Source organism: Hippoglossus hippoglossus, chromosome 4 (assembly GCF_009819705.1).
Source record: "Hippoglossus hippoglossus isolate fHipHip1 chromosome 4, fHipHip1.pri, whole genome shotgun sequence".
Lineage (NCBI taxonomy): Eukaryota > Metazoa > Chordata > Actinopteri > Pleuronectiformes > Pleuronectidae > Hippoglossus > Hippoglossus hippoglossus.
The window spans coordinates 9,104,834-9,127,771 of record NC_047154.1 but is presented as its reverse complement, the minus strand read 5'-3'; the positions used below and the strand labels follow the sequence as shown (position 1 = coordinate 9,127,771).

The following is a 22,938-nucleotide window of genomic DNA, read 5'->3' as shown; positions in this document are numbered from 1 at the left end:
TAAGAATGGCATAATCAAGTTACTGTTCTCTTGTTGGTTATGATTGAGCGTTGCAAGCTTGTTGTGTTTCTTATCTTCGATGGATTGCTCTGTGTATAGTGTAACCATCTCTCCCGTTTCTCCACCATTTGCATATTATATAAATGTTATTACTCTCAAATAATTTATTGCTAACAAAAAAATGAAACAAAAAACATGCTACTGATTGTATGTATTTTTAAACAAAGCCTATTTTTTCTGTACAAAAAAGAAACTGTGTTCAGCACTTTTATTCTGGGTTGTGCTTTTGTTTTCTATATATTTATAATTTAGATCCAAATGTATATATTGTAAAATTTGTGCCTTTCGACTAATTCTTTAAAAAGGTTTTCTACTCATTAAAGGAAGGACTATATGAAATTGCAATCTTAACTTTGTAAACAAATAAAAACTTGAAGATTGCTGAAGCCGAGCCTCGTTTGTTCAAAAGTTATCCCACCAACCAGCTCCCATGAGACTGCTACAACGATATAGAAATTTGATGCTTATGTATGGCTGCACAATAGAGAAATAAAATTAACACTGTAAATAGTTATTAATTCTGCTGAATTAACACTTCAACATTTTGCTGAAAATAGTTCTGGACTTTTACAAGCTTGAGATTTTGAAGCAGGGACTTTACTTGGAGTATTTTATTGTTGCTGCGTTGCAACTCTCAGTTGAATTAGAATAGCCCTGGGTAGAACGCCGCGATCCCCTAAATGTGTCAGATTTTTAAATTAAGACCCCTGAATTGATGTACAAATAAATAAATAAATCCTATCTCACAATGTTGACAAAAGTGGGGGAAAAAAGATGAATAACCTCCCTGGAGGAAATAAAGAAATACAAGACTTGAGTATAATATTCCATTACTGATTAAAAAAATAAAAGTACAGGCTACTCTGGGCTCAATAACCAACTATGAAATCTTAATATTTACACTAAATGAATACAAAAAAGTTGTTTCTGCAAGTAACTGTACTAAATTATATACTGATGATAATCTCACAATTATGGATGAATTGCTGAGCAGTCCTACAGGTTCCAATGCGACTTTAAAAATCTAAACAGCTGTTAAAAGGTTGGGGCCGTGTTAGGGACAGTGAGGGCCCGTTCACGCATGATGGCACGGGGGCCCATCATACTGAAATCAATATGTATACACTTACAACAAGATATGTAAAATTATGAATCAAACAAGAGAGATTACTCAGCTGACTCTCTACACATTTCTATTTCATATGCCATGTTCCCTTTTATGGCTGTAAACCTATAAACAGACTATAATTCAAGGAAGTAAACTGTCTATTGTTTATCTGTCAGGTTCTGGCTGCCTACAATAAATGAATTTATTTCCTGTTCTGAAAATGTAAGAGTAGCAGCTCAGGGCTCATTGGTTTCTTTTCACTTTACATTTACTGGGTTGGCCTCTTCTTGGCACCGACACCACTGGGTGGAGGACTTTGTTTACGCCTACACACTTCCTGTTGCTCGGTGACGCGGCGCTGCGTGATGACGTCGCGAAACTCACCTTTACGTCCTGCAGCGGTCGCCACGCCCCTTCACCTGTCCTCTGGAGGATTCAGGAGAAACCCCGGAAAAGAGACGCAGCGGAGGAGCGAGTCTCCGAAGAAGAGTTTCACCCGCGGAGAGTCGCGAAGCTGCTGGAAGAGCGGAGGGAGAGCGGCGGACAGAGAACACCGAGCCCACACGCAGCGCGTCCACAGGTGGGTCAGCGTCTCCTCTGCTTCCTGGTGCACACAGGTGGAGCATGGCTGTCAGTCCACATCAGCACAACGACGAGGGGGACACGGAGCTGGAGGGAAACGTCCACTGAAGTTATTTACGATAAAACGTGACATTTCTATAGGAAACGTGTGGCTGTAACCTCATTTAAAATAAGATGAAGGCGATCTAGCTAGCTCAGAGTTAGCTGTGAGCATTTCCACCCCTACAGCTCAGGACTAGGTAGGAACAGAAGTTAAAGTCTAATGGTGGGATCTCTTAGTTAAGTTTTTACCGGCCTGTGTGTCAGTTGTTGTTGTTGTCATGGTGTGTGGTTTGTTATTCACTATATTTCACAGCAGCATATTTCATGCTTACTTAAGCATAAGTACCTGTGTGTCGAGTGTTCTCGTTTCTATTGCCTCTGTAGGACCGTTTCCAGTGTAAACACACACCATGACAGGACCAGTGGACCTCATGGGGACCATGGCTCAGTCCTAATGAGGCAAAACAACATTTCTGAGATCCTGGTGTAAGTTAGGGGTGAGATGTGGTTAGGGTTAGTGATGGGTATGAACTGGTCATGGTTAAGGTTAGTGATAGGTATGAACTGGTCATGGTTAAGGTTAGTGTTAGGTATGAATTGGTCATGGTCAGGGTTAGGGATAAGGTTTTGGTTCGGCTGTCCACAACGATTTAAAGTCAGTTTAAGGTCCTAGGGATGGCTGCTTCCACAATTTTATAAGAATGCAGTGAGACCTTTGTGTGTGGGGGGGGGCATCGTTGGGTTGGTGGGTGTCTGGGTTGGTGGCTGACAGCTTCAAGCCCCACTTTCCCTCAACCTCACCTTACTGGTTCTGCCACACATGCAAGTTTCTACCTGTTTGCCAGCAGAGAGTTGCACAACAGTTTCGACTCCACATTCCCAAACATCTGCGTCTTTCTCTCCCTCCGCTCCAATCAGTGGATTTATCTGATGCACTGTCTGATTGAGGAACGACCCGGTGCTTCGAGTATGGGGGTCATGTACCTGTTTGCTGATCTGCAGTTTCCTGTGACGGGTCATTTCTGGCTCGAGCTGGGTCCGTGTGTATTTTATATAATTCCATCCTGAATCAAATGAAGTGTTTTGATCAGCGTGAAAGACTTCTGTCAGGAAGATCACCTGTATTATTTGATGATGTATATTGTGACAATGTTGGATGGAATACCCACATATGATTGTCTGATACGGCTTTTCCTGCTAATCTTCATCACACTGGTAACATCTGTGAACATCTGTTATTTCTATACAGCATTTCTTCCCATTTATTAGCACCATTGGCCGCTGTGGTCAAGTGCAATGTTTCCATCAACTAGAAGGGCACCCAGGAGAGCAGATATCTCTGCTAATCCCCAACAGCGTCTTTACCAAATCACAATTCAATCTGTTGGATCCTGATTTTCAGATATCAGTCCTCTAAATATGTCAGACTGTTTTCCTTAAGATCCATGAATTTGTTGCTAACTTCATGCTCTCGCGTCTCGCAATGTTAAAGAACAACATTCAGAATCCGCGAACCCTTTGTTTGGATCCACCCCAAAATGAAATGGGTTCCTTTATCTGTGTAATCCTGCTGAAACAAACAATATGCACCGAGATGAAAACATAACCTTGGTGGAGGTAACAAAACAGACATTTGCTCACTGAACGGTGAAGGTTACTTGGTCTTAACAACTCTTCAGGTAGTTTATTGTTACACATAATACCCTCGTTATTGTCTAGTTTTCCATTTCTCAGTTCAGTTTAGTTCAGTTTTAACAACACCAAACACACATTTGCATATATATATGATCTTTTTATCTTTAATTTTATATTTATTCATAAAGATCTTTCTAAATAGACATCTTGTGGACTGAAGCAGAATTGTTGACATGAGTGAATCAGTTTTCCCTAGTTTGTGTGAGTATTTTCTCATAACCCATGTGAAGACGTGGGTTTCCAGGTAGATTTAAAGTGGGTGCTCACAGTACTTACACACTGTTGACAGCACATACCATGAGTATATCCATTGTTTGAGTGGAAGGTACAAAGCCCAGGCCTGTGTAATTACAGCCGCTCTTTAAACCTCTTGAGTATTTGTCTTCCAAAGCTTGATGTTTACACAGAGAAGCTTTACTATTTTCCTCATTAACCACTGACACTGTGTAAGGAAGTCTCTATACCTCTCTGAGTCATTCATATTTATCACTGGGGCTTTTTGGAATGATGCAGTAGTGTGAATTTGCTGTAGGACCTGTAGTGGAACAAGGTGGTTGGTGGTTGGTGATTTGTAGTTTGCATGTTGTTATAGCAGCAGCAGCAGGAGGAAGAGGAGTGGCCTTAATCTAACTGAAACACAGTTGTGGCTCTGCTGCTGAACAGACTAAAGTCCTGAGAGAGGAATGAATCGTTATTTACCTACTAGAGGGGGCACACCTTTGCTAAGTGTTTGTTTTAGTAACAGTAGTAGTTGCTTTCCATGCTCTCTTTCTCTTCAGACATATTAATAATACAGGAGTAGTGCCCCGACCGAACGGTGGCTCCCTTCTCCACCCGGCTGAACCTAACCCAAAGACTTACATTTGTTATTTTATGCCCCAACCAGTTATTGTTATTTGTAATAATACAAACATCAAACTGTGAATGAAAGATCTGTGGTTTAGGAAGTGATACGAAGATAATACTGATTTCAATCTCTGTTCAACCTTGAGGTGCGTAACCGCTCCTCCTCCCTCCTTCCAAACAATTTGGCTACAAGTCACTGTGACTGTCGTCCTGGCGAGGCAGGGCAGTGATTATCAGAGTCAAACCAAGAGAGAGAGAGAGGGAGAGATAGCAGCACGCCCACGCTGTGGGGCGTGTATAAACGTTAACCATGAAACACAGATACCGTCAAAGCTCTGTGTTGCCATGTTAACGTTTCCTGATCTTGAAAACACAGCAGGGTCTGTGTAGGAAGCCTTGAAAACTTTACTCAGAGCAAGCAGACCTATAGTGTAGCAAACACCCCATCAATTATTAACAGCCCAGTGCTCTCATTCCTCAGACGTAACCATAGCACCCAGCAGACTGAAACTCAGCCAGCAGCCCAGGACCTGCTGTAGCCTGGTGGGAAACACAACAACTTAAACCAAGTGGCTCACATACCAATGACAGTGGGAGCAAGTTGTCCTGTCTGACTTTATCAAACTGTCAGTAAGGGAATAATTCGGACACAATGATGGACACATGAGCTGTCTGGAGGCAGAAGAACATCTATTTATGCCTTTTTTTTATTTTCTATATTTTAAATAGAATATTTTAAGGTGTCTTCTTCCTGTGGCGTCTCTGTGGATTGTTTGTCTTTTTGACCCATCTACATTATTCTGAGACGGTGCCTAAGTTTGTAAGCTGGTGTTGTTAACAGGAGAAAACAACACTGTTACGATGAACCTGACGCAGCGGATAAAACTTTTGAAGCACTTTGGTTCTTTGCCCCCTGAGCCTCCACCTCCACTTCTGGTGGTGCCTGTAAGTGGATGCATGTTGATGAAGCTTTAACCACAAAGTTTATTTAAGTCAAGTGTTCTTTTGGAAGGGGTTGTGTTACCAGAACAATGATGATCAATGATCGGTCAGTGTCAGTTTGGCTTTATCATAAGTACTACATGCAGGTAGTTACGGCTGCTTATTACAGAGAAATCCTAAAATACACTTCAGATAAACTGGGGGTAACATTTTCTCATTATTTGACTTTTTATGTACTAGATCATTATATTTATGTTATTTGGTTTATTGGCTTATTTAAAAGAAAGTAGAAACATTAGACAATTTGAAGTTGGATTTTATTTATTGTCACACAAATGTAGCATGTTTCAGTTTAGAGGTTGGGAAAACCAGGAGCAGATTGTGTTGTTGTAAATGTCTTCATACTTGAAAGCAATACAAGTGATCAATAATTGATTACTTGTTCTTTCCGTGTGTAGCTGTATATTTCTACTTCAGGAGTTATGTCACAATAGTTTATCCTCACTTTAGGCTGATGCAGGTCGACGCACATCTAAGTGATACCTGTTACATTTAAGATACTCCTCTGCTGTCTAATGTGCACAGCAGTGAAGCTCCACCCTAATCCATGTTGATTAAAGGGCACTGGAGAGTGACTGTGAGAGTGGGCAAAGGCTGGGTGGGGGAGGAGCGCTCCAGATGAGGTCTGGCCCCGCAGACACACAAACACCACAGCTAGTCATATACGAGAAAAAAATAACTGCAGCAAGAGGTTTGAGACAGAGGCCGTCACCCATGTGGATCTGATCTGAGGAACAAGTAACTGGAGTTGGATACCTGGGAGCTGCTGTTGTTTGCCGTTGCCATATGGAATATAAAGAGCAGGCTGTTCACTGACCTGCTGGAGGCCGCAGGTGTTTTGTTCAGCTTAGAAATCCCAGTGGGAAATGGAAGTGAGGTTCATAGACCAAGTGGTAAGTGAGATGGAGGAATACAAAGGATTCATGGTCTTGCAGTATATCATGAGAAATGTCTGAATGTACCTGTAGCTGAACAAAGGACATGAATCATAAATTACCTGTATGAGACGTCAGCTAAAGGTGAAACCCTGAAGGTACACGTCTGCAGGTTTTGCAGCTTTAACCAGAAAACAGATGTCAACTTATCTGTGTTGATATTTCTTACATTCTTTTTGCTAATTTCAGTTGGATCCATCAGTTGTTTACAGGAGCAAGGACTTGGCTAGTTAGAGAACTTGTTAATGATTGAAGCATCGCGTTTGTTCAAACACCTGATTTGTTTGAGCTCATAGCATCCATGTGGTTTGAAGTCTTACTTCAGATTCAGTTGTGGGATAACATCAAATTCACGACAGCAGCGACTATTTTTTACATCATATAACTACATGACCACATCCTCAGTTAAAGTTTAACTGATGGCTACGGTAATCTCTCTGAATGTAGAACCACTCAGTAGCTGAGTGTTGCAACATTATTATAGTTGTTTTACCTGGTTGTTTATCTTGTTGGCTCTTTGGTCGCACAGTTGAGAGAATGAGATCCAGTTGTTCAGTGACTCTCTGCAAACCAGCTTTTCACTCTCTTAAACATTGCAATTGTGAGTTTTCACTGATTAGCCTATATAAAAATTCATGGATATTCAATCTGACATATTTACGGGACTGATATACATAAGTGTCTGCAATTTGGTGCAGCTTGATTGAACACAAGTGGACTGTTGGGAGGTTTATGTGTTTTTAAATTGACAGACTTTCATCTGTTCAAACATGAAGAAATCTGACTCTCTGTTTCTGGCTTTGCTCACGATGTCCTCCACACCCTTGAAACTGTGATAAACTGTTATGAAACTACAGTATCAAACAATGACATCAGCTGTCGTTTAGATTCAAATGCAGCAGGAAAACCAAGGGCCAGCTTTTATTTGAGCAATTTGTTCAGTTAATGAGTAACAGGGTCAAACAAACAGCCTACCATTCACAGGTCACACACTGTGCTCCTGCACTCCGCTTTACACCTTACACCCACCAGAGAGTTCGAAGTTGAGATTTTGACCCCTCAAAGATTAGTGGTCCCAGTCACTGGTGGATGATGTATCTTTGTAAATCAGGGGCCATAAAGGGGCCACAGTTTACACAACACAATTCCTAATTCAGTAAGGTGCACATATCAAGTCATTCCTCGTTCATTGTAGCGCTATAGCTTTGAGCAAAGCCACACGTCATTGAATATATATTTTTTAAAACTCAAATCTCCTCAAATTGTCATATTTGTCAGCAGTCTTGCCAGACTACTTAAAGACTACTGGCAGGACTGGGCAACTGCAGGGGCCAATCAGATATCAGATGGGGCCAGTGTCCCCCGGCCCTGCCCCTGACCCTGGATCTGCCCCCTTGTGTGTTATTTGACTTTAATTTTCAACTGAAATACATTTCTAAAAGGGTGCGTTGGAAGTAAATTCACATCAAGTTTTTATATGATGTGTTTGAATGAGATCACATACTAGGCAGGTGTTTGTACACATTAACTTCCTCACCTGTCTTTCCCGCCATATCAGTTTGTTGTGCTCGTGTCACCTACATTTTCTGCTCTCGAGTTTGAACAAACTCCACAAAGGTTTTTTTTTTCTTTTTGTCATCTGACTATGACAGTACATCAGTGTGTCTGACGTGAGTAGCTGGCTTTTCCTGTTTTTATTTGTGCTTCCTCGCTGAAAGAAAAATAGTCAACGACCAGCCCACGCTTTGTCTTGTTTGGTTTTGACAAGAGATAGTATGTGGAGAATGAGAAACACGCGAGGCATGCTGTCGCGTTAGTGCAGCCCAACGGGATTGTGGTTTGATGTATAACACTGCCACAGAGAACAGATAAGTAGAGATCCAGTCACTGCAGACTTTTGTCAGGTGATTTCATTCCAATGTGCATTGTAATTGGAGTGACAATGATAACTTTAACTCTCGTGTGAAATTCAGCAGTGAATCACCCACAAAAGTTCAAATATTTGATTTCTAAGATTCTTTATTGATCCTTGATTCTGCGTCTATTAGAAATATCATGGTGTTTCAGTTTCAGCATTTGCAATCTTAAAAACAAACAAGCACAGAACTGAGAACTTGTCGGTCTACAAATGCTCTACAATTACACCTCCAGGGACAAGAGATTTGCCATAGAGTCAAACATAGAAATATGCTGTGTAGAATAGGCGTGATGTGACACTCGAACAGGAAATATATTTATTTTTATATATATTTACTTTATATACTTCTTTTTTATTAGTTAAATAAAATTATCTGATATCTAATGAATATACTCATATGATCCATTTCTTTCTATTTAGTAAAATTGCCAAACATTTGCTGGTTGCAGCTTTTCTAAAACCATGATGTTTTGCCTTTCTTTGTCATACATCACAGTAAACTGAAGATTTTTTGGGTTTTAGACCTCTGGAGGAAATTTACGATGTTGTGTTGTAATGAACTATAACTGATGTTTTTCATTACTTTTTGACCTTTTTATTACCAAATGATTATTCAATTAAAAAAATGGTTTATTAATTAGATAAACTGTGAGAGTATCCATTAATTACACCCCTGCTTGTCTCTATACAAGGGTTTTCTATGTGTACACAGAACAATTCCCCAGTGATGTGCTGTTAGCATGAACACACACACACACGCACGCACGCACGCACACACACACACACATTCCATTTAGCCCCTCCTCCATACCAGTCAGGCAGGATTGGGACAGGTGAGAGCTGAGATCAGGCTGTGTCGTGCACACACTCTTTCTTTTCGGCTCAGGCTCAACTGTCCTCCATGCAAAGACCTGGATTGTGTAGTAGGATAAATAAATTATAATTTATTATTGTCGAATTTAAATTTGTATTGTACAAATATAATAGAATAATTGATTGTTGTGTTTTTTTTCCAGAAACCAGGCATGGAGGACTTAACAATATGGGAGCAACATACAATAACACTAAACAAGGTAAGTGGCTCTATGTTATTTTATGCTAATGCTACATAGCTAATGGTAACACTACCAATCTAGCAGAAACATTGTGAGTTCAGCATTAAACTGTTTCTTACTAAGAGCTGTTAACTCTTGTTTTGCATCTATCTCTAATCACATCTTGGCCTCTTCCTAAGTTAGCATGCTAACAGCTAGCCCCAGCCACGCCAACCCATCTCGTCACTTTGCAACAGGGAGTCACTGTAGCATACAGTCTGCTCTGAAGAAGCTGGGCGGTTTAGAGGACGTATTCTAAACACTTGTCTTGTAACAATAGCTGAAGCGCTTGGCGAGCGACCAACCCCCCGATTCCCGCTAAAAAAGTACAGGGGCTGAGAAAACGAACATATAGCACCTTTTAAAATCTGGGTTTATTGCCAAGTAGGTTTACATATACAAGGAATTTGCTGTGGTGTGTTTAGAGCAAGCTGTAATATACAAATATTTTAAAAAATAGCAAACAATATAAAACATCTACATTAGAGAAGGGGAAGAAAGAATATTTATATTACATTAAATGTTTGACACAAATACAAGAAGTGTAAGTAAATGTGAAGGTTTAACCACTTATCTTTGGTGTGTTAGTGTTGTTTGGTCTGTGCTCAAAAGCAGAGGTGAAAGTCGAGCCTGGATGTTCGGCACAGAGGCAGTTTCACTATTGTTTCCGAGGGTATTGTTTAGGATTTGGGGGGTTTCAGCAGGACCTTGTTTCAGACCTCTCGGTTTCACAGCAGGTATTAAGAGCGGCACGCCCTGCTGCACCCCACAGCACCAGCTGTTCATACTGAACACCGCTGGAATGTTCCCCTTCTCCCTCTATCGCTCTACTGTATCTCCCACACACGCTCTCACTCTCTGCCCACCTACTTTCCTGAATTCTCTCTCTTCACTCACTCATGTTACACTGTCATGTCTCGCCTTTCTTTTTGTTTCAATTTTCATTCTCTCATGATGGCAGGATCCCAAGGTGGGGTTTGGATTTGCCCTGTCAGGAGGGAAGGACAAGCCTCACCCAGATGGGGACACAGCCGTGGTGGTGTCAGACGTTCTGCCAAACGGACCGGCCATGGGACGACTCTTGTAAGTCAACAACCATCATTCCTGACATGACTGGATAAACTCGACTGTTTAACACTCTGATGTGTGAACCCATCAACTGAACAAGACTCACATGTGTTTGTTTCCTTGTGTCTTGCAGCACCAAAGACCACATTGTCATGGTAAATGGCACATCCATGGACAACGTCCACTCTAACTACACCATTCAGATCCTGAAATCATGTGGCAAGACTGCGAATGTAGTGAGTACAGAGCCAAAGCACCAACACCAAAGAAAACACCCAAATTACTTCTGTTATATCTGCTGTTACTGCTCAATGTCTCAACATCTTTGCCTCTTTCAATTTTCTCCTCTCCAGACAGTGAAACGCCCTCGCAAGATCCAGATTCCAGCCACTACCAGGCCGTCTCGGGCCGCCTCCCACTCCAACCTGCTGGACCCAGAACCTCCTAGACGAACACGTCGCTACTCTGACGGCAGCGACACCCGGACCAACAATCGTTACCGAGCCCGCAGCACCTCGCCGGACCGTAACGGGTATGGAAACACGCTGCCGTTAATGTCGTCGGGCTACAAGAGGCTCCCACAACAGGATGTTCCAGAAAAGCCCCTCAGGACCACTCTGGTTAAAAAGAAAGTCACAGATGGTAAGATTCTCCACTAAACAAAAGTTCACGATAATCCACTCCTCTTAACATTTCTGAAGTGCTGATGTCGGTCTGGATTCTTGTCATCGCCCTCTTTCTGCAGAGTATGGATTGAAGCTGGGTAGTCAGATCTTTATCAAGCACATGACAGAAACGGGCCTGGCTTCAAAGGAAGGCACATTGCAGGAGGGAGACCTCATTCTCAAGGTAATAAATGACTGATCAATCTGAAACCATAGTGAATATATAGTTCATCTCCTGTATCAAGCCATGTGTAGTGTTTGAAATAATGTGATCGTCACTTTGTGTTAATCGATTTGTTTTCTTTGACCAGATCAATGGCATGACGACGGAGAATCTGTCCCTGCTGGAGACCAAGCACCTGGTGGAGAAGAGCAGGGGCAAACTGACCATGACGGTGCTCAGGGACGAACGCAAGTTCCTGGTCAGCATCCCAGAGGTGGAGGACAGCGCCCCCAATAGTGAAGACGGCCGCCGCCACAACAGCAGCTCTGAACTTGAGGGTAAGGGAGGGAGCAGGGGAACGTAAAGTGGGGTTGCAAACATAAATCAAACTCTGAATTATTCTTTATTGTGTAAGAGATAAATAAGGATTTGGACGAGTCATTGTTTTTTTCTGTTTCCCATCAGAAATTTCCGACATCGACCAAGATGTCCCTGTTCACAGAACATCCCGTCAACCCAACAGAGAGAAACGTACACGCAGGTACACACAACACCTTCCACTCCACCTCATAACATTTAATCACCCTTCAGTAGAAGTAGTAGTTGTATAACAGGGTGAGGATTCCTTTCAGTCTTTGTGAAATAAAAACTAAAACCGGTCTTATCCCAGTCATTCAGTTTCACTTTCCAACCACCAAGCCATCTGCGCTCAGTGATTTAATAGGTTGTTCTTTGTGTTTCATATTTACCCATTTACTTAGTATACACAGCCTGCATCATCTGTCCTATTAAACAATGATGTATTATTTGTGTAAAGCAAGCAAACAGATGGTGAGCAGTAACATGATATAGATGTAATATTTAAGGCTCTAGTTAAGTGATTTAAAATCATCTTTTTATAATGTATAGCAGTCAAACCTGAATAGGATTTCCTTTCGAAAGCAGTGAAAGATTCCTGTACCTCTGTCTTTTCATCCAGGACGAGAGCTGAGCCTCCTCCACCCAAGTCTCGGGATTCATCACCGATGCGCTCCACCTTGACTCGGCCGTCTGTCTCATCCTACACCTCTCGCAGAGGTCAGTCCTGCACATTCACTGACTTACACCAGAACACACATGTTGTTGATCACAAAACTGACAATAAAGGAATTCTCATTTCTTTTCTTTCTTCTTAAATAGAGGTTTTTACAGCCTCAGAAATAGCAACATTAACATTTTCTTAGTTTAATACTGAGTCGAGCTGAGACTGGTTTCACGTTTCTGTAGCTGCTGGAAGTCACATTAAGCTTTAAATCCATGACACAAAGATCTAAGTACACAGTTGGGCAGAGATGGTGTTTGTTAATCTTTGTTGTTGTTTCTTCAGCTCCATCTGAGTCGGAGTCGGATCACAGTCCTTCTCCTCCTCGTGGCAGGAGAGACAGAGAGAGTCTGGACGTGAGGGATAAGTACAAGTCAGTTAAAGTTCATTTGTCTTTCACGGTGACAAAATGTTCATCAAACTCTCTCTGGTTTGGGATATTTTTAGATTTTCAACATCTTTTTATTTTGCTCTCTTTGCAGAACTCTCTCTGGTATGTCCACCCTACCCAACCCCCGGTCTTCACCTATCGTGCCGAACTGGAACACCTCTCGGCCCTCCTCCTCTGCCTCACGGCCCCGCAAGCCTGTGTCGGAGTCGGACTCTGACCGCAGCGCTTCCCCTCCTCCAATCAGAGGGAGCTCACACCCAGACAAATACAAGTAAGGACCAGGCTTTATTCAACTCCAGGCTTAAATTCAAGAATTTTAAAGATTTACCTTCACAAACTGTGGAGGGAAATGTTTGTTTATTTTTTATTGTTGCCATGGCCATTTATCATTATATTTGTAATTAATAACAACATAAACCTTTAGATGACAGTCTCAGTCACAGCAACATTAAAAAATAGAATCTTTTCAATATTAGTTTTTGTCCCTGCAGATTGTTTTCTAACAGTTTTTTCTTCTTCTTTTTTTGCGTAGAGTTCTCCCTGATCTGCCCCTCCACAGCCTAAGAGCCTCCCCCATCCCTGTTCGCCTGGAGCCACCGAGGAGGGTTAACTCGCCCATCAGAGACCCCCCCCCAGGTCAGCACACACTCCTACTTCCTCGTGATGGAACTCGTCCCGGACTTTGTCTGTCTCCTCTTCAACAATATTTGCCTTACCTTCAGTGTTTGCTGAGGAACAGGTGTCAACTGTCAAAAATAGTCAAAGTCAGAGAAGAACACGAAGGTTGATCTGTGCCGCGGTTTCCAACCATATGTAGAAATGATCAATCAACTCTGTTTGATACAAGTGGTGATTTATGGCAGCGTTGCTCCACATTATTTCTCTATATTAAAAAAGCTATTGCCAAGAAGATGAGTTTTTATGTGACATCTGAGGTGGTAACTCATATTTAACAGGCAGCATAGAGGCTGATAGATGCTGTTGGTCTAACATTTGAATATTTCAAAATAAATGTAAAGCTTTTCAAAATGCTATATCTTTCAACCTTTACTTTTTGCAGATGTCAAAAACACTTGACACTTCATGCTGCAGCACAGTATAGACCACACTTTACTGCAGTTATACTGTATTTAATCCCTCCCGTTCTCTTTCTCCACAGACTCCGACTCCTCCTCAGAGGGCAGCTTGGCGCCTCCTCAGAGGCAGAGCACCACTTACAGTCAAGACTCCCTCAGCAGATACAGGTACAGATGAAGGTCCCTCCAACCCCCACCCCCCAACCCCCCCTTCTGAACCCCAACAAGATCTCACGGACTGGGAACTGAGCAGAATGTGAACGCCTGTGTCATTAATAATAGCAGCTAATCATAAGTTTTTATCTTTTGCCTTTTTAGACCTTAAATTACCTCTTTTTTTCTGTCTGGTGATTTCTATTGATTTGCTCTTTTTTTGTTGTTTTTGCCTCAAAGCCTCATTTTGTAGCCTTTGATTTGATTGGATTTGTGGTTTGGACTGTACCAAGTGTTTGTGTTTGACATTTTGTTTTAATCAATGAAATAAAAGTGACTTTCACTGAACATCTCCCTCTCCTGTATGTGGCTAAGTGTTGATTAAACCAAGGAAGCTTATTAGTAACAACTCCAATCATATATGTGTAAATCTGCATGTTTTTAGTCAGCGTGTTAAAACATTGATAGTGACCCCAAAAAACAAGTTAAGCAAGACAACTAATACTTCTGAAAGGTCAGTTTCGATCAGTGACGGTTAACCATCACAGAGAGAGCTTCCCTCAGAGATATAAAGGTGAATATTCAACATTTAAAGTTTCTTGCTCTCAGCAATAATCATCATATTAGCCACGAGCCCCCCCCTCTCAAGACGTGACTGAGATTTGTTGTCTTCCTCCTCCCTCACTCCCACCTCCCTCTCTTCTCTTCCAGAGTCCTGCCAACCGTTTCCCTGCAGCCTCAGGTGGAGCCGCCGCGATGGAGCACTGCCAACACCAGCCTGCCACAGAAAGGTGTGTGTGTGTGTACATGATGTTTCAGGTGTCTTTTGTGTGTTTGAGGAAAGCACTAAAAACTTGTGGAGGGAGTTTTTGTATGTGCTTTGGTTAGATTTTTTGAGAGTCGTGGTAAAATAAAAAATTCCCAACCAAGTCATCTGCATATTGAGCTACTAATCAATTTACTGAAGTATAAAATATGTCAAATAATATCCTTCCTGTATTGATCCTCACAGCTCCTTCAGAGACTGAGTCCGAGGCCAGTTACGCGTCTGTCCCTCGCCGGGTGTCGACAGACAGCGAACCCTCCACTGCAGTCAACAACAGATACAGGTGAGAGACACTTGATACTTTAATGTCATGAATCAAATGTTGACTGTCTACAGCACCAGAGCTCTCTCTCACAAGTCACCAGCATTTCACCACAGCTGAGTAACTCAAACATACTTTCTCATAACCATGAACTATAAACATGACCTGTGGGACGAACCAGAAAGGGAAGTCTAAACTTAGATTTAACCTAAACCTAAATTTATCCCCACCCAGCAGTGTTGACAGTAAACCTGATGCCTACTGAAAGTAACCTGAGCAGCTGTACCAAAAAAAATAAGGGCACATCACTTAATATGCAGATAGTCATAGTCAACCAAACATCTTTACTCGAAGCACAATGTCAGTAGTAACCATCAATACATCTATTATCTATGCTGCCAGTACTTGAGTGATGGGGGTATAAGAGTATGAGACACATAGTAAAATCCCATCCCTAAAATAGAATAAGATAATCCTAAAACCAATGTTAAAATGATTTGAAACAAATATAAACCTCTATGGATACAATATATAGCTATGGCACAAGCACCTGTGGGATGATAGTCAGCTGTGATTATCAGTAGAAGTGAGCCACTAGATAAATACAGGGTAAAAAATGCATCTGCTTTACTGCCCTTTATTCAGAACCTACTGAGCGGCCGGTAGTGCAGATCACACTCTTCTTCACTGTGGTGGTGTGTGTGATGATAGTGACATGGATGTCGGTTAAACTGCTTAACACACACACACACACACACACACACACACACACACACACACACACACACACACACACACAAACACAAACATAAATGCTTGCATTCTGGTTTTACATTAGTTGTGAGGATACTTGTTGAGATAATGTATTCCCTAGCATCTTAACCCTAACCTTAAAATTACAAAAATTCCTAACTCCATCCTGACCTCGAACCTAAAACTAACTAGAACCTGAACCCTGAATTAAAGTTATCCCTAAACCTGCTCTCTGAAGCTGGGTGGAAGAGAACTGGCACAAATGTCCTCACAATGATAGGAAAGTGTTTCATTGTAAAACACTCTGCACTGATATGACCTTTGTGACAGAAAAGTTACATCCTCAGATGACAGGATTTCCTGAAAGCTGCAGATACACAAAAACAATATGAGACATAGACACGACTCTCTTTAATTTCACAATGAATTATGTACAAAAATGTGACTAAGGTTAAAAGACGCACTTTAGTTTCTTTCTATTTTCTGTTCCTCTCTCAGAGTCCTTCCTGAGCTAAAATCCACGTCAGTCGCTGTGAAGCAGGAGCCTCCTCATCGTGCCCCATCCCCCATCAGACCACCTCCTGACGGTCAGTTTGCCCTCCTCTGTGTAACAATCTTATCCTCATCCTCTCTTCCTCTTTGTTGTCATCTGGAGTTTCAGAGACAAGTCCTGACCACACTCTGTCGTCTCTGTTTCTCTACTTCACTCCTCAGATTCCTCAGAGTCAGACCAGCTGTCACATCTGAGGAGGTCGGGGAGCTCAGAGCGGGACGTGAGCCACCACAGGTACACAATGAAACTACACTCTGTCAAATAAACAAACACATCAGATGATAATCAGAAATAAGTGTGTCCCCCCCCCATTGGGGCATTTCCCTTCGAGTTGTTGTAAACATAAACATCACAGTGTTGTCTTCTCCTCCTCAGTGTTCCTGGTGCTGCTAATGGAACTGCTACCGTCAGGTCTGGGATTTCAGTCAAGAGCAACCCACCACCTTACTGTAAGGCTCAGCACTGTCTGTGATGGGAAATGAAGCTTCAAGTTTGATAACTGTTGAATAGTTTCAGTAATGGATTACAGTTGAGATTATTGATTAGCATCAAGTAAAATTGAAGTAAAGTAAAAAACGTTTTGCTGGCTCCTAGCACTGAGGTCACAGTATCCCAAGTTTTGGGGGTGAAAATAAAAATTACTTCTGTTTCTTCACTCTAAAATAAACAAAATATTATTGAGTGATGAGTTACCTTTTATTTGAACTCTGCAGGATGTACTTTTCTGGTTATTTTAGAAATTGTATAAACTTGTTTCAGAAAATAAGTATGTAGATTAAATAGTTAGTAAAGTGATCATGTAATTTATAATTTACAATTAATACAGTCATTTCCTATCTCTTCCAGCCAAGACTGAAGAAGAGCCCATCTACTCTTTACCCCCAGATTCTTACCCATCATCTAATCCAGGGTGAGTATTGTTACTTCATCATGGATCAACGTTTTTCTTTATGTTCATTCACCAGCAAAGTAGTTAAACCACAATCTTAATCCCTTTGCTTGTTTCCTCTGTCTGTCTACCTCCCTCAGGTACAGCTCAGACGTGCACACAGTGGCGTTTATGAAGGACGGCAGCGTGGGCCTGAGGCTGGTGGGGGGCAACGACGTCGGCATCTTCGTAGGTGGAGTTCAGCCAAACAGCTCCGCGTACAACCAGGGAATGAAAGAGGGAGATCAGATTATGCAGGTGAGATCGGGGTTCTGTACTCCTCTAGGGCTTGTTCTAAACCAATCATTTTGAATCAGTTGTGTATTTCCACAAACACTTAACACTATTTAACGCCCAATCGGTTCATTCTCTCCAGCACACATTCCTATTGTTATGTTCTGTTCTTGGTTTGTTTCATTTTTATTTAGTTTTGGGTACTTTGAAAGGTGCCATATTATTTCCATTAACCATAACCCTGTACATAATATTATTAAGATCTTTTACTTCACAATGATAAATGCTGGAAGTCTGGGGTCAATGTAACTAATCTTTAATTTGACAGTTTTTAGTACTGTAGCATTTCAGAGATAACACATCCTTTAACGAAATTGTCTCCCTTTTTTTCGTCAGGTCAATAACGTTGATTTTGGTCATTTCACACGTGAAGAGGCAGCCAACTTCCTGCTGAACATCAAGAAAGGAGAACAAGTGGCGATTTGCACCCAGAACAAGATGGACAGTAAGTGTAGCAGCATAAAACTGATCCGAGCTCAACTTCCTTTCAGTCTCCACTAGTGAGAGAGTTTTTAATCCTAAATGTATTGTCTCTGCAGTTTATAAGAAGATCATCAAGTCCAACCTGGCAGACAACTTCTACATCCGCACCCACTTCGACCACGAAGCCGAGGGCCCCATCGGTCTGAGCTTCACCAGAGGGGAGGTGTTCAGGGTGGTGGACACGATGCACCGCGGCAAACTGGGCAACTGGTTGGCCAGCCGCATGGGGAACAACCTGCACGAGATGGATAAAGGCACCATCCCCAACCAGACCAGGTCAGGAAGAGATGAAAAGACAGAGATAGATTTCTAGTTTAACCAAGACCCATAAGTTCAGTTTTTATTTTCCTCATTCATCTCGTGCAGGGCTGAGACGCTGGCCAGCATCGAGCAGTCACAGCGGGCGACTGGAGAGAAGCAGCTGACAGGACCCAGAGCAGAGTTCTGGAAACTACGGGGTCTCCGAGGGAACAAAAAGAATGAGAAGAACGTGCGTCGGAGTCGAGACGACCTGCTGCACCTCACCATTCAGGGCAAATTCCCGGCTTATGAGAGAGTCCTGCTCAGAGAAGGTTGTTTTTCCTCCACACACACACACACACACAGACGATGTCGTGTAGAATCGTGTCCTAACTCGCTGACTAGTTGAACAAGTTTTAATAATCCTGGATTGTTTATGTCTGCAGCCAATTTCAAACGGCCGATTGTCATTCTGGGTCCTCTTAATGACATTGCCCTGGAGAAGCTGTCCAGAGAGATGCCTGATGATTATGAAGTGGCAGGTTGGTTTCTTTTTCTTGTCACTTTCTGGCCTGATTCTCACATTCAGAACAACAAAATTATGATAATTTATTCTGTGTCCTCATCACTCATTCTTCAGATTTTCTATTTAAATATTAATCATTTCTTTTTTATGGCAGAAATGGTTCCTCGCAGTGGAGGAGGAGACAGCAGCTCCACTGTTATTAAACTGGACGCTGTTAGGAGAATAGCAGAGAAGGTGAGTCAACGTCAAATCAACAAATAGAAACAAAATCCAGTTTTCTTTTTCCCCCTCACACCCTCTTTCTCATGTGTTCTTCTATCTCCAGGACAAACACCCTCTGCTGGACATTACTCCCACTGCAGTGGAGAGACTCAACTACATCCAGTACCACCCCATGGTGCTGTTCCTGGACCCCCACAGCCGTAAGGACGTCAAGGCCATGAGGCAGAGGTACAGCCCCGACTCCAACAAGAGCTCCAGACGCCTTTACACACAGGCGCTCAAGATGAGGAAACACTGCAGCCACCTGTTCTCATGTAAGAAACCAAGTATCTCTCTGTGTCACCAGTTTACACCTGAGAACTCGTTAGACTTAAAACAGTCCTGTTGTTATGTAGGTTCTTTATTTATTCACTTGTTCCTGACAGTTACACGTGTAGTTGTACCATTTTTATAATTTGAACATTTTCCCTCCAGCATGTGTTGACCTGCAGCCCAACTCACACAGCTGGTATGAGAGCCTGAAGGATAAGATCCGCCACCAACAGTCCAAACCAGTCTGGGTGTCTGAAGTCACGGTATGACACACACACACACACACACACACACACATCAGATCTTGGAACGCCTATATTTTTCACAATTTATGAATGCTCTGTTCAGAAATAGTTTTTTTTTTACTCTTTCACATTTAAACATCACGGTTATGGTGAAGACTGTTGCTACAGTCTCATGAAAAAGATTTGGGGATGTCGACTTTTCAAGATTGAGATTCTTTAGATACAGATTTAGACTGTTGTTATGATCAGTTAGATAATTTGCTTCATACAGTCCCAGCCCCCACTGTTACAGAGGGCTGCTCGCCTGGTTATTCAAAATCTATTCGAAACCCTTGATAATCTTCATCATTTCCCTCAACCAGGTTTAAGAGATTTCCACAGTTTCAAAACACATGTTTTGGCACAGCAAAACCAAAGCTTATTTTAAGAGAGCACGTGGTTTTCGTATCCATCTTACAGTTTGTGAAACATCTGTTCTTGTCCAGTGACAAACTAACATGACTTGTCTGTCTGTCCAGTTGGAGAGTGGTGGAGAGCAGGACCTGGATGCTCTGGACCAAACTCAGTCAGACTACCTCAGTGCTGCCAGTGACCTGGAAGACACTGACGGAGAGCCCTACACAGACGGAGAGGCCTACACCGACAACGAGGACCTGGAGGAGGCCTATCCCGGTCAAGAGGCCGCCAGGTCAGGAGGAACCCGGTTAGCTGGATCCGCTTTAGCCCGATCGTCTGAGCCGGCTTTCGGGCACCGCAGCCCCGTGTTGGACCCCGAGCCTGACACGTACTCACTCAGAGAGATCCCACCTCTGATGCACGTTCCTGAGCCGAGATCAATCCACCAGGACGATTACAGCCCGTCTCAGAGTGCCGCTGAGGAGGACGAACCCACTCATCGCAGCTTTACAGACTCAGACTTCAGCGCGCTTGAACCCACAACACCATCAGAGGGCCCTCCAGATTTTATAGCCCCAGACCCCACCATTCAGCACTCTGTGAAAGAGCCCTCGCATGCTGAGGTGGAGCCCGAGAGCCCAAATCATCCCAGCCTGTCTGTCATCGAAGACAAACTACAGCAGGTAAATGTAACGTGGCTTTGATTAAAAGGACCATACCTGTGCTGTTTAATGTGTAACCCCATCAAATCTGGAGGTCTTCAGAGCTGAGAAGAGAGAAGAATATTGACTGTCTTCTGGATATTTTGTAGAACAACACAGGCGATTTAAATATGGAAACTCTCCCTTTAGGAAATTGCGATGAACAGTTAACCGATTATAAAATTGATTGTTAGCTGCAGCCGCTGTGTACTCTACATTAATGTCAGCAATGTCTGATTTTCCCACCAACATCTGATGACACCAGCAGTGGGAGATGGGAAAAACCTTCTAACCCAAATGTATAGATCATTTAAAAATGATCACTGTTAAGGCAGGTTTAAAGTCTTTGTTAGAGCACTTCTCCTACTGAAATCAGGTACTGATGGAAAATGTTACAACAATAACTGCTTTGGAAAATGGTCATGAGTGTTGTACAGTTTTCTTGATTTGTAGTAAATGAGCTTTAAATCCAGAATTACTATTATAGTTTTACGCCACTTAAGAATCTCTTAATAAAACTATGATTATGCAGGCTGTTAGTGTTTGCAGTGAGCTGTGTTCTTAACAGTTTTCTATCATTAAAAATCAATTGGAACGATGATATGAGAAATCCTTGTTTAACATCCTTCTTGTTTTCTCCTCAGGCTCGTTTTGCAGAGCCACAGGCACAAGCGGAGGTGAAGAAAGCCCCTCAGTTCATCGTGTAAGTCTTCTTTTGCTCTCCGTGGGTTTTTGGCAGTAATGGAGGACACCACACTGAGGCTCTGTGACAGTTGTAAACGTCTCTCCTCTGCTCTTCAACAGGCTGGCACATCATCACCAAGCAGTGCAGTTCAGACGCACACAGATCCGAGGCAGCGACAGCTCGGAGGACGAAGACGAAGAAAAGGACGACATTGAATGGGGCCCTGCAACAGAACTCTAGACACATTGAGGAGGAAAACTGGAGTCCAACGATATTTGAAAAGGACATGGAAACAAAGTCACTCCTTCAAGAAACATTGATTTCTTGGATTTCTTTCAGACACAATTCAAGGTGCTTCACAAAGGCACAGAATGAATTCAAACGCAAGACTTATCTGAAGATGTTGGTGGACTTGTTCAAAGGGTCTCGTTCAGGGGGGGAACCCGAAGAAACTGCTGTGTTCAAGATCCCCACAGCGTTTCACTTTGAGTTTTAAAGTGTAAAAAATGTTGTGAGATTAATGTTCAGATCAAAGTGCCTGGTTTATTTTCAGATTTTTATGTAAATAACCCTATGTGAAACAAATCAGCATTCTTTTGGTTACTGCTACTGAATGTAACATGTATGCAAACTCTAGTTGTACTGGAAAGTGAGTCTCTTTTTTTTATGGAAATATAGCAGGGCGTTTATGACATATTTGAATGACTCTTTAACTTTTTCTACATTAAAGTGTTTTCCTCATTTCAAAAGCGGCTTTGTTCAATCATCACAGAAAGACTTAAACCTATAGACGTCTCTCAAATGTTTATAAGTAACCACTTTTAACCCTGATCACTGATAATCAATCAAATGAGATATGGATGCGACTGGTGTGAAAATATTTCGTCTTGATGTGGACATTGGAATTTTAAAACGGAGCGTGACAAAGATGGAAATGTAAATGTAATTCAATAAAGTAAAATGGGCAATAATATAACTTTTTGTAAGGTAATATATAAACCTTTTAAAGCACAATATAATGTATATGGTATTTTCATATTGTCCTTTTAGAAAGTGACCTTATCTTGTAGCCTGCAGCAGCCGTGCAGATTTCATCACTTCAATAAATCAGTTATTGTTGTACTTGGACGATACCTATTCTTGAATAAATCCATCTGAATCAATCAATGATCACAAACCCACATGGTACAGGGAGCAGGTACTTTCATGTCAGTGGATCAGATTTCATTGTTCAGACCGTCTCTGAAGTTAATGTCAGTATAATGAGAATGTTACTCAGAAGAGCACAGGCCTCCACCAAGGCCCAAAGAAATAATGGAAGTGGTCTGATAACCAAAATGATTTTTTAATAATAATGTTTATATGGTGCTTTTAACAATGTTCAGAGACCCTTTACATAGTTTAGAAAATAGAAAGCAAATAACACCATTTAAAACGCGTCATAATCACAATCACTATATTTGTCATGAAATATAGTTCAGCAAAGTGACAATAAAATCCTGGAATAGAGCCTTAAACTGCACCAAACAAACAAACAAACAAACAGACAGATGAAAACAACCCCCTCTGTGAGATCATTAAAGAGGTTTATTGTTGTACCTTCAAATCAGATTAAGTCTTTTAATATTTACAT

General features: G+C 41.9%; 1 protein-coding gene across 4 annotated transcripts; it reads left to right on the top strand.

Annotated features, from left to right (window-relative positions):
- The first annotated feature begins 1,580 nt into the window (after positions 1–1,580).
- Positions 1,581–22,427, top strand: tjp3 (tight junction protein 3). Of its 4 annotated transcripts, none has more exons than XM_034582328.1 (30): positions 1,581–1,748; positions 9,205–9,261; positions 10,244–10,365; positions 10,484–10,586; positions 10,704–10,992; positions 11,096–11,199; positions 11,327–11,516; positions 11,644–11,719; positions 12,158–12,255; positions 12,545–12,632; positions 12,742–12,921; positions 13,183–13,286; positions 13,810–13,894; positions 14,591–14,670; positions 14,892–14,988; positions 16,219–16,307; positions 16,435–16,507; positions 16,649–16,722; positions 17,120–17,183; positions 17,303–17,459; positions 17,832–17,940; positions 18,035–18,254; positions 18,345–18,550; positions 18,665–18,760; positions 18,899–18,978; positions 19,070–19,280; positions 19,441–19,541; positions 20,042–20,602; positions 21,265–21,323; positions 21,425–22,050. In XM_034582328.1, exons 2-30 carry the CDS (start codon positions 9,214–9,216, stop codon positions 21,543–21,545), a joined length of 3,885 nt encoding a protein of 1,294 aa, XP_034438219.1. In that variant the 5' UTR covers positions 1,581–1,748; positions 9,205–9,213; the 3' UTR covers positions 21,546–22,050. The 4 variants fall into 4 exon arrangements, with proteins under 4 accessions (XP_034438219.1, XP_034438215.1, XP_034438216.1 ...); XM_034582324.1 differs by lacking the exon at positions 1,581–1,748 and adding an exon at positions 4,941–5,278 and having other exon boundaries at positions 21,425–22,427; XM_034582325.1 differs by lacking the exon at positions 1,581–1,748 and adding an exon at positions 5,918–6,228 and having other exon boundaries at positions 21,425–22,427.
- Positions 22,428–22,938: the final 511 nt, after the last annotated feature.